The 12,209-nt window shown below is 42.9% G+C and overlaps 1 protein-coding gene across 1 annotated transcript in view; it reads left to right on the top strand.

Moving 5' to 3' along the window:
• The window catches only part of LOC124413421 (dipeptidase 1-like), a 1,027,592-nt gene that overhangs the window by 164,666 nt on the left and 850,717 nt on the right, over positions 1-12,209 (top strand). Inside the window, exon 2 of the mRNA XM_046893982.1 lies at positions 2,195-2,512. Within this exon, the coding sequence (XP_046749938.1) occupies positions 2,195-2,512 (318 nt within the window). The remainder of the gene's footprint in view (positions 1-2,194; positions 2,513-12,209) is intronic.

Here is a 12,209-nt window from a genome sequence, read left to right as displayed (position 1 = left end):
TGATCGAATGGGCATAAAAAAAAATCGAGTTTCGGACGTAGAATATTAGTGATGTTTTTCAGAATTTTCAAAGCATGTATTCTTCTCAAAATTGGTATTATTTATTGAAGAAAAAATTGTTTGCTGAAAAATTCAAAAAGTATCACAGATGATCTTTCAATATGGATGATCTACAATATATAGAAAAATTCAGCGAAAAAATGTCTACGTCAAACGTGGGCGATAATGGATGGAAAACTCCATATGTTGAAGGTACATATAATATCCTCATGATCTGCTTATTAACATTCCAGCTTGTGCTATTTACAAAAGTACAGCAAAAGCTATACGGCATGGACCACATGATATTTTTCTAAATTTCGCTGCTGCAAACCGTACTGAAAATAATCGTTCAAAGTTGTCGTCTTCAATGCTGCCAATTTAACACCCTTGGCACGTTTTTTTTTATCTCTGTTACCCCCTAACACATTGAACGAATATAATTTTGCTCTCAATCCGGAACGGTGAAATTCAGACAAGTTACTTTTGCAATTGTTAGGTGAGGCGTAAGAGAGCGGTTATAAATAACAATTTAAAATAATCAATAGTTGCTCCCACGTAACTATATGAAATACAACTTAAAATTAAGACAAGACCTACTTCGCGATAAGCCGGTAATATGTGGGTACGTTGTTGCTTAGTCCTATACAGGCCCTCATGAGAGTTGTTTAAATGGTTGAGGCCAATTTATACTAATAATGAAACCAGGATGGGTCGTCGTTCAAATAATGATTATATGAATAATTTAACTGGTGAAAGATAACATATTTTCTGCAGGCGATTTGGATTATTCAAATGAATGGTAACATATGAATAATGTATAAAGACCCAAAATTGAACAATGGAATTTAGAGTGTGTTTGAATTTATACAAAGTTAACGTCGACGAGAGAACTTGGTTCCGAATACAAAGAAGCTGTGGAACTAGTCAAATTCAACCGTTTGCGCTATTCAGCAAGTGTTGTGTATATTAATATTAAATGATATTATTAACTGGTATCAAGCACATCTATCCTAAACGATAATTATATCTAGATGGTCGTTATAATTTATATTTGTATCACTCTTTTCAGGTGTATCATAATTTGTATTAATGTTAACACTCGGCAATAATTCACAAAAATTGTACAACTGGGGGCCGAGCCACAGAAGGAGAAAAGACCTCTAAATACGCGAGGATATTGTGTGAAGCTAGGACACCAATTCTTATTATTTATATTTATAAAAAACTTGTCCTAGTCGACTCAATAATGAATATTTTTGGAGAACAATATGGTCGTTTGAAAATGGTAAAAGAAGCTTACCACCAATTTTGTATGTTCTGATTGGTTCAGGTGAAATCGAGTATTTGAGGACTCACCACCGATTCTTGTTGTTTGGATGAATTTATATTATGATCGTTATACACTGAAGAAAACTGTTCGAATTAACTTATTTTTGTATGTGATCTTTAATCTTTAAATTTTTTGAGCCAGGTTGTTGTCTAAATTGAAGAACTCTATGAACTTGAGTCAACTTCAAGTCTGATTGTGAACATTATTTGAGAACTACATAATGAATTATGTAATTCTATTTGACAAACAGCATTGTTAACACTTTGTCCTACAACCATACGTGAGACTCGTGCTACGTCGATCGGGTCAAACACATCATGTCGGAAGATCGGTTATTCAATACCTCATTAACATTGGTCACTTAGTTACCTTGACGTTAGAATTTTGCAATTAGAACTATTTCAATAAAGCAATTAGAAAAACTAGATAAAATATCGGTTCCAAGTGGAGAGGAACTTGTTAGTCCTTCCAGTGAAAGCTACTCAATCAGAATTTAAATAAACAGATATGTAGTTATTCAGGACCGTATAATATACAGTTGAAAATGAAATTGAAATTAATTATAGGCTCTACCTCTCGGCCATTTTGACACCTTGGTGTCTCTGGTACTTATCAGATCAAGTATCGCTTACTTGACCACTATGTCTAATACGAAAATTGAGTCATCACAAATAAGAAAAACTGAGCATGGAGCCTAAATTGGTATACTCACATTCAACGTTTACATCATGCACTTATCAATGAATACATCACAATCAAATGTAATGATGCAATTCCAAAATTTTTATTTGTCTGCTTGATTATCGACATCGTATGTTACAGGATATGACTTCAACCTTTCAATATTCTCAACCACGAATCGGTCCCGAAGATCGTTCCATCCGATCACAGTCGCAAGTTGGCTATGCCTCCGATTCCCGTTGCCCCAGCAGAGTTGGATATGAGGACACATTGGGCAGCTATATGGAACAAACTGATCCTAGAATGTATTGCACGACAGCAAACTGCATGGAGGATACGATGTCGGCAACGACCAAAGGAGTCTGCGGTAAAGAAGTTGAATCGAATATGCAGAGACATATAGAAGGTTGCGCCTGCACTTGTAATCACATGGGGTATGGAAACTACATGGACTATCAGGTGAGATAGACCCTTAGTCTGGAAACCAATAGAATGATATTTAATCTGAGAATACGTTGCGACAGAAGCAATAGTTTCGTTATTTATTCAACTTAATTGTCGAATTTAATAATATAATTTTAACTATAAAGTCGTTTTATTTGAATTGCTTCTACCCGACGGCCTGAGGCAACGGCTGTCGAGGCTCAGAAAATATACTATATTATGTTGGGCGCCGGTTAATTGTCAAAATTAACGAAAACGAAACATACGGCTGAGCTCTATTGGCTTAAAAAATAATACTAAATAATAGACTATCGCTACAACAAGTCAATAGTCGACTCTACTCGCAGGGGAGTTCATTTGGGGGACCCAAGAAAAGGAATATCTAAATTTCCAAAAGTATAGGGAAAGAATTGGACAGAATATACAAGTTTATTTTATACTCACAAATCTTGTCGAAATCCGATCCTTTGTATATCTGCCTGGCACTGAACGATATAAATCGTCGACAATATTCGTAGTACACAGTATACACTTAACAATTGACGGTTATACAATTGACAATATTGCACAAGACTCGTTTTATAATGCGTTAAATATAAATTTGACGAATAATTTTATAACAATATAAACAAAAATTCGACGCAAGAGTCGATACGATGTACTAATTGACGTAAGAGTCAAAGATATAGGGGACGTACAAATTAACCAAGAGCTGTTGCAAGAAACCAACTCGTGGTAATAGACCACAATGTCCCTTTATCAAAAATAACACGAGAGTCGACCGACGCTTGTAAGACGAGTATTGACACAAGAGTCAAGACAAAGTATATATGACCAAAATTGACACAAAAGTCAAACGATACAGATAAGACGAAAAGGTGACGCAGAGTCGACCGATGCTTACTAAGCGAGTATTGACACAAGAGTGATCATGCCGGCTCTTGCCGCACGTGGCTCGGATCGATAATTCGCTCCACAATTCGACGCTTGCGCGTCAACCTAATTTTGAACGTCGATATCCCATTCGCCTCAAGTAAACATGACGCGGCGGCGCGTAATATTTGATTTACTCTATGCGACTTTGCGTCGATGAGCTAATTATAATTAGTCTTATATGTATAAAAATTTCGACTCTGACGTTTAGTCAAAATGTGTAATTCATTTTCCTGTCACAACGTTCTCGTGTCCCATTTTATTTGTGGCGCATCACATATATGAGTGAAATTGTGAAAGAAACATTGCAGGATGGTTCTGATTCTTAACGTGATTTCACATTTGACTTACATATTTTCATGTATTTGGGTTTAACAAATCTGCTGACGAGCCTCTCAGATCTTCTGGTACAGTTCACCAATTTCTAACAGTTAGTTTCTGATCGTGCCAACTATCACTACGCCTGATTGAAATGATATTCCTTAGCATCATTTGAAATAATTACATATTCACTCACATAGTCTCTCCTTCAATGTCTAAGTGGCGATATGACCTTTGGTGAATTTTCCGGCTGATTCACTTATCACAAACACATAAATGTCAATAGATTTTTAGCAACAGTGTGCGTAAAATTCAGTTTTACACCTCGAATATCGAGGTGCAAGATTGAATTTTACACCCCCTCGCACCGCGTCGAGCGCGATTTTACTTACCCAGCCTCGAACCAAACTGGGAGATACCGGCTAACCCCAGGAGACTCTCGGCCCGAGGGTCGTATGTCCGCGGACTGAAGCACGGCTACCGCAGCGAGGTTTTCTGATAATATCAAGGAAGTCAGGTGCAGGAGAGGGCTATCAAATAATTATGGCATGCAACTGATATTGGGTTGAACAAATAACATTTATTACCTGTGTAATGAGGCTATCTCCACAGTTATCAGTCACGAAGGCACTCACACACTCGTTTACTACACTCACAAGGTGGACACTTGACTCTGGCGTGACGTAGCGTATCGCAGTACTCAGCTGACTCCCGGTCAGAGGTGGTCTACTCTACAGAAGTACGCAACTCGAATCGGCCGCTGAAGCGCTTCACGCGCCACACGTCCTACGTACACAATATACTATTATTAATAATTCTAGCACTTCGATTCTATTTGGTTAATGTCCACCTTGGTACGAAATTACCAGTGTTGCCAATTTAGTGATTTTGTCGCTAGATCTGGAGTTTTGGAAGAGCCCGCAGAGACTTTGGAAAGAAGTTTGCGACATGTCGAAACTTTGGTGATTTTCAAAATATGTTTGGCGATTTCTGGAAATTTTTGAGAACGTTTAGCGATGTATAAAGTTTGAAAAAAATAATTGGAGATTTATGGAGATTTTCAAGGATACTTAAAGACTGTCGTAGTATTTTTTGAATTTTTACTTACGTGAAAACCATGAAAATGCACGTTTATCGTATATCATACATTTCTGGATCATACAGGTTACGCCACCTATTTGGGTAAACCAATAGTGTGACGATCGCCGCAGGCGCAAGCGGTACGAAGTACGAAACTAACGACACTAGCGTATTTAACTACGAGAGACGAGAATATCTGACAGTGCGTAGAACCAACAAATTCAGACATTCACAGCACAACACGAACCGCGCGCCTCCTCTTAACGCTCCTTACATATCACTTCGACGATGCCGGCTTTCGTGACACATCAAATCTGTGACGGAATCCACAAGTAGGGGAGCCTTCGACGTTTTAGATATTTCAAATGTTTAAGTAATTGACACATTGTGAGTTTTCATATCTTGATTGAATTAGTGCGACCTCAATACACACTAAAGTATAGAAAAGACTGGGAGAAATTAGAGGGAACAAGAGGATGGCTCGAACCATGTACTTTCGATTCATCACGGGCTTACTGCAAATATTGCAAGTTAAATGCTAAGCTAGGGGATCTTCTCAAACACGGGCAGACGCTGAAGTACGTTGCAGCATCAAGGCCATTTTCAAGCAAAAGACAACAGACGATACCGTTTCAGCCCATCGATACTATCACAAAAGAACGACGGAAAGAAGCTCAACTTTCTCTTCATGTCGCCGTTCACGCAACAATCGCTAGCGTCCATCATTTAAGCAATCTCCACAAAGATACGCCCTTCAATATAAACTTACATAGAACCAATGTACAAACGTGATGAATAATGTAATAAAACCGTATTTTTACGAGGCGCTCTTCGAAGACATTGGCGACGGGTATTACAGTTTATTGATCGACGAATCCACCGACATTACGGTAAACAAAATGCTCGGTATTGCAATTCGATATTATAGCGCCGTACAAAAGAAAGTCGTGTCGACCTTTGTTTGATTTACATTGAGGGTGGCATGGTGGAGACTATTGTAGATACAATAAAAAAAATATTAATCGATGCAAGATTGCAATTGATCAACATGCAAGGTATTGGTACCGATAATGCATCGGCGATGGTAGGGGTGAACTCAGGCGTTCACGCGCGATTGGAGAAAGATGTACCGCATCTAATGTTAATTCCATGCGTGTGCCACTCACTCCAGCTTGCCGTCTCAAAGGCGACCGAAAATACGCTGCCTCGGAACATTGAGTTTTTGATTAAAGATACATATAACTGGATTTCACATTCGTCCATATGTCAATTGAATTACTCGCGCGTGTATCAAACGTTAAACGATGGCCAAGAGCCTTTAAAAATGGTTCGAGTCGCGGAAACGCGTTGGTTATCGATTTAACCTGCCGTCAAGCGAATCTTGGACCAATGGACAGAGTTATGAACTCATTTCGAAATTACCCAAGTTAAAGACAATTGTTATACAGCAGAGATGTTGCATTCAATGTATCGCGACAAGAAAAACTTCGTTTATCTTAGTTTTTTGCACCCTATTTTGAACTTGGTGCAAAAAACAAACAAGAACTTCGAGTCGAAAGTGGCTGATCCAACGAAGCTCTTCTCTGATATGAAGAGACTTTATTCGATGGTCGCAAACAAAATTATCCTTCCGATGGTGAGAATAGATATTTTTGAGCAAGACGTCGAAAAATACTTAGACCCTCCGCCTGCTTTAGACTACACGTTTGAATCTTCGTGCTCAGAGAATGGAATCGTCAGACAATAAAAAGAAAATTTGAAATCATGATGCGTTTCCTCTCTCATCGTTCTAGCGCGAGAACTGAAAAATCGTTGACCCGACAATGTCAAGATTTTGGAGCGCATGAATGCTTTTTCTGTGGCCGAATGTTTAGAAGCAAACATACTTCCCATCACAGATTTGGCTTTATATTACGGTGTAAAAGAAGCGATGCCTATCGCTCAAATCGAATTGGAGTGGTAATGTGTTCGTCACGTTATGTGGGGTGAAACACAAGACACCGAAAAATTTTGGGTCGAAGTAAGAAATTATACAGATGCTAGTGGACAAAATCCTTGTGAACACTTAGTTGATTTGGCCTTCAAGGTTCTACGTCTTCAGCCAGATGAATTTGATCAAAACCACGATACGGAACAAAATGAAGCTCCCGTTATTGAACAACATATTGCATATTCGATTGGAACTGAAAAGGCTCGATGTTTTCTGCAATTACTACACTCTGCCAAAAAAGTATTGAAAAGCATCGGTAATATGAAAACGTTCGAAAAGTCAGCGCCAGAGTCTCACGAAACGCACGAATCGGAGGCGGAAAAGATAGGCCCGTTGTTGCTATAAGTAGTAGGGGGGCACTTTGGGGCGTCACAACAAACCCCCCTCCCGCCCCTCTCTGGCGCCAGCCCCTCGCCAAGGAGTGACTTTGGGGCGCGTTCCCCTTCCCCCACCGCCCCTCGCCTAGGAGCGGATTTTGGGACGCATACCCCTTCCCCCGCCACCCCTCGCCTAGGACCGGATTTTGGGACGCATACACCTTCCCCCGCCGCCCCTCGCCAAGGAGTGGATTTTGGGACATCATTCCTGTTCCCCGTCACCCCTTGCCTACGAGCGATTTTCGTCTAGAGGCTTCTATGGCCCGTCAACCCTTTCCCCGCTACCCCCTTGACCAGAAGCGATTTTCGGGTGCTGTTCCCCTACCCTGCGACCCCTGACCAGCAAAACTGATTCCGGACTCTATGCGAAGGCTGCTGAGTGTGTACCCTTTACCCCGGATCCCCTATCCGCGAGACGGACTCCTTCCTCTCACCTCGTACCCCTGGCCGCGAGACAGACTTTGGGCTATGAACGCCTCTACCCGCTACCTCTGACCACGAAACGAACTCTGTGCCATGGACGTCTACGACTGCAGTCACTTCCTCCTCCTCCTCCTCCTTTACCCAAATGATGACCCAGACTCTCTGCCTACGTCACGAACGGGACTCGTTCTTCCTTCAGCCCTGTTCTTTGCGGCGGTTGCTCGTGTCACTGACCTTACCCCGCCAGTATTTACCCTAAGAATTACTTATACTTAAAAAATGTAGACATGCTTTTCTAATGTTAAACTATAGTCGTACTTAGATATATATATATATATATATATATACTTATACGAGGATGCGGATGGATAAGAAAATGGAAACAAAGACGATGCGACGGCGTATACAAATTAAACTTATTACAGATTTATTCAGACATTACGGATACAGATAAATGCGATGGTAGAGCGGGTATGAATACGTAACGAATCAATGACAATTGCAATGTTCTTATTCCTATACACACACACACACACACACAAGATATGGTAGCAGGGTTCTTTTTTATTTATCAGTCGCTTGATACGCTAGCGGCAATACAATTCTTAGAGGTACAACATTGAAGACACCTTACAGGATAAACGTTATTTGAATTAATACTGAAGCTTTTACGCTTCGAGACATAGGCTAGTCGGTTGTGGAATAATTCTGCGATACGATCGTTTCTTTTGAGGTCCGAAGTAAATATGTTGAGAAACTGCCGCAGAGAAAAACCAGCAGCCATAAAGTGCATGAACATGATACAAAATTGTCCACATACATCAGAAGAGAGGCTTTGAAGCTGTCTGTCGTTGCAGGCGTATCGTCTGCAATTTCTTCGTAAAGTTCGCTTATGGTGAGGGATGAATGGCGGTAATCCGAAGCTGTCAAAGTATGTTCCGTGTCCCGAGGAACTGACGAAAAATGCCACCCAGTGGATACTGGGTCGCGTGTGGTCATCGGTGTTTGATACAAAGGCTGTCGGGCGTGTCCAGATGAGTGGTATCTGATCCGTTGCAAAAACCCCGGTCGTCCCGTTCGGAATCGTCGGCATCGCGCTCCATATCTGTAGACTGTCCATTTTGCGCTTCGTCGTATTTTTCTTCTTCTTCTTCCTCGTCCTCGTTATCGGAGATAATCATACCACGCGCCGAAGATTGTAAGGGGGTATTCGAGCCGCTCGTAGTAGTAGTACGCAGATCGTAGGGAGCGGCAATTACGCTATCGGACGTAGGTCTGGGTGAATCAGGAGAGATTTCCGATGAAGCGTCTGGTTCTGGTATGACAGCTTCTATCGATGAATTTCTCTGTGGTGGTTGAGGGGCCTGATGACTGGACGAACACTTCTCTCCGGTGATGCTGTGCTTACTGGCTGACGATGCTTCTGTATATTCGTATTTAGTTGGAATGTCGTTGTTGATGACCCATTTTTTGAGTTTGAGTGCGTTGTTCGTCGCGCAGGCGAAAAATTCCTACTTCTTCACACCATGGAAGAAGCACCATTCCGAAGAACGTTCGAGCTTGCCGAATGCCGGGCATTCGAGGTCCTCCAAATTCAATACTTGTCGCGCAGTAACATTCTCAATATATTTCGATTTCTCGCGTCCGCGGGCAACAATACGATGAGCGTTACGTGCGATTTCTCGTAGATTAACGGCTAATTGAAGCATAGTGATGTCACCTTCGAACCACTCGATGCCGTGGTGGTAACACGTAACGTAATTATTTACGGCACGTTCTTTAACTGGCAGATCCGCGAAGGGATATGGTGGTTCTACTAGCCAATGTGCCGAGTAGCGGTGATCGAGGGTGACGACTGCCACTTCTTTCGGTATGAATCTGCCGTAGACATCTCGAAACCCTTGGATATCTATCACGTAATCCATACTTGAGCTTCAACGAACGTACTCGAGTGAACAAAGATTGCAAGAGCGATGCTGTCGCGGTGTAGTTTGAATGCTGACTGACTCGGCATTGCAATTGCATGAGGCGTTTTATATGCAGCCGTGTTTATCCGATGTCTCCAACTGGCCTGATGCTCCCCTTGAAGACGTTGGAGTAGAGGAGTGAGCGCGTTCCCTCTAGCGGAAATCACCACCTGTTGTGTCGCGACAGCGCCCGAGATGGGAGAGGAGTAACTCTTACCCCGAAAAATCTGTAATGACCTGACGTGCAGCATCCACTTCAATCAGATTATCGAATTCAGCGTACACCAGGCAATTCACCATTTCTTTGAGGGCTTCGTCAAAGCGCACTTCGACCCTGAGAGTTCCGTGTTTGATGAGCGACCAGTGAGACGGACAGTTGGCGGAGAGATCGGGAGTTAGATCAAATGCCATTAGATAATTTCTTTTGGCGAACTGTTGTCGATTGATGCCATCTCCGTCGTTCAGAAAATGAATCCCCGTACCGGAGAAGAGGGTGTGATAGGCGTCCACGTAGAGATCGTCTTTGCCAAAGTTCATCTGTAGCGGTTTCGATGGAACTTGCACTCCGTCGACGTACAGCGAGAGGAAATTCAGAGAGTAGCTTTGAAAATTGAATGGATTGCGTGGTCTGTCTCCGTTGAAAGCTTTATCGCTGACAAATCCGATTATCACTCGTTTCGGTAGCTGACCGAGTATCACATTGTCCAGCGTTTCTGCTTGTACTCTTGCATGTATGGTGAAGGATTTCACCTCGACTCTGGTCACGGGGTATTTTGCTGTACCTTTGGCTAGTGTCCGTGCATGCGCCAACAAGATTCCGGGGCTGATCTTTACCCGACGAACGAGCAGCGAAGTTTCCAGGATGTGTAGCTTGTGGCGATTTTCGGCTTCCATGATGCAAAAGCTCTCTCGATCTCACGAGGCGAAGACGCAGTTCCACACCGTTGAGTGAAAATTTGTCTTGATTGAATACGTCGCAGTGTAGATGACCAATGAGATCAACGGTACGGGCATTGCTCATGATCCGTTTGCGTTCGATGAATCCGCGATCCGCACCGGCAGCGTCGGCGTCGTATACATCTGATACTCCTTCCTCGCTGTCGTACCATAGTGCCAGTAAAAGATAAGATTTCTTGGCGTGAGGTGCGTAATTCAGTAGGGTCTCTATGTACGCTCGATAGGCATAAGAGTTGTTGGCTGGGGAGACTAGTTTTTGATTGAAGAATATATCGACTTGATTGAACATTGAGTGGAGCAGATTATTCACCGGAGTGGCGTGCAGAGTGGGTGCGTTGCCTTCGCCTGCTGGGGTGACCGGAGCCGATGGCTGTAACTTCATTCGTACGCTAAGCACGGTGTGTGCCAAGTCGATGTACTCATCGCCGTTTCCAGGTACCACAAATTCAATCGGGGAATCATCGGTTAGAGATGATACGGGCTTGTAGTGTACCCATTGATCAGCCTCAATAGACGTCTGCGTTGGTGGTAGAGAAAATAATTTCAGTTCTGACTTCATACACTCACCCGAATGCGCGTGCAAGAAGGCCATTGCTGATGTTTACGTTGTAGGCGAGCGGCGCGTGGATTTACCGGGGTCCAAATATATCTGTAAGGGCCCATTTTTCACAACACTTCTTTCGTTTTGTTTTCTTGGTGGTTCTGGCCCGCTTGGGTGTCTTTGCCGTTGTTTACTTCTTCGACCTTCTCCGTCTAATTTTTCCCGTTGTAGCAGCTGTTCGTCGCGCGTCGACAAGACTGTTCACGCGGGCGATGTTTGACTGACGCGCTAATCTTACGGCACGCCTTTTATAGCCGGACCCCTTCATAAGTTTATCAATCTTTTCTTCAGCAGCTCTCTTCAAATTATGTCCCGATTCTGCGATTCACCTCTTGACTGGCTGTTTGAACGGTGTGTCGTTGTTTATATCTGACATAACGCTCATCCCTGCACGCAGTGCCTCTTTTCCGACCGCTCTGGCACCACTGGTCAGCAACGGAAATATTCGACGAAACAGGCCTCCCAAGAAGCTCCCGATTCCGTGTCCTCGCTGATGTGGTGCACCTCGGTAAACCGTTTCTATGCCTCCATCGCCAAGTTGAGCTTCGTAATGATGCGCGTAATGGGTCATGTTGTATCTGGTGTTCTTTCTCTTTTTATTTTTGCGGCGTAACTCCTTACCCCCGTTTCAACGTGATTTCATCCAATTACTGAACTCGTCTGAAGTGCAGCGTAACCGTCAAAGTCCCGCGCGCGAATGGCGCTGGTCTTCCGAATTGATCTCTTATATCGATTTCGATGGTATGAAAGTTGGTCAGCATCAGTGGCACGTAGTAGAGCAGTGATAAGGTTTTCATCTCTGATTCGCCTCGTGAGGTGCTGTCTTTACCACATGTTTGAATGACTCGTAACAGCGGTGCGTAAACGTCTCCAGCGATGCGTGGTTCCACTAGGTCGCAATAAATAAACATCTGACAGCCAGGGATCCTTGATGATTTGTCGGTTTCGGATACCTTGCACTCCGATGTCACAACTGCACCATCTTCAGCTGAACCGCAGTACGTTACGCAGGGAGCCGTTTCATCTTTCGGTGGCACGTACCCTGGCGGGTCTTCAAACGTAA

Source organism: Diprion similis, chromosome 12 (assembly GCF_021155765.1).
Source record: "Diprion similis isolate iyDipSimi1 chromosome 12, iyDipSimi1.1, whole genome shotgun sequence".
Taxonomy (NCBI): domain Eukaryota; kingdom Metazoa; phylum Arthropoda; class Insecta; order Hymenoptera; family Diprionidae; genus Diprion; species Diprion similis.
The sequence above is the reverse complement of the archived record's forward strand: the minus strand, read 5'-3'. Positions and strand labels throughout refer to the sequence as shown.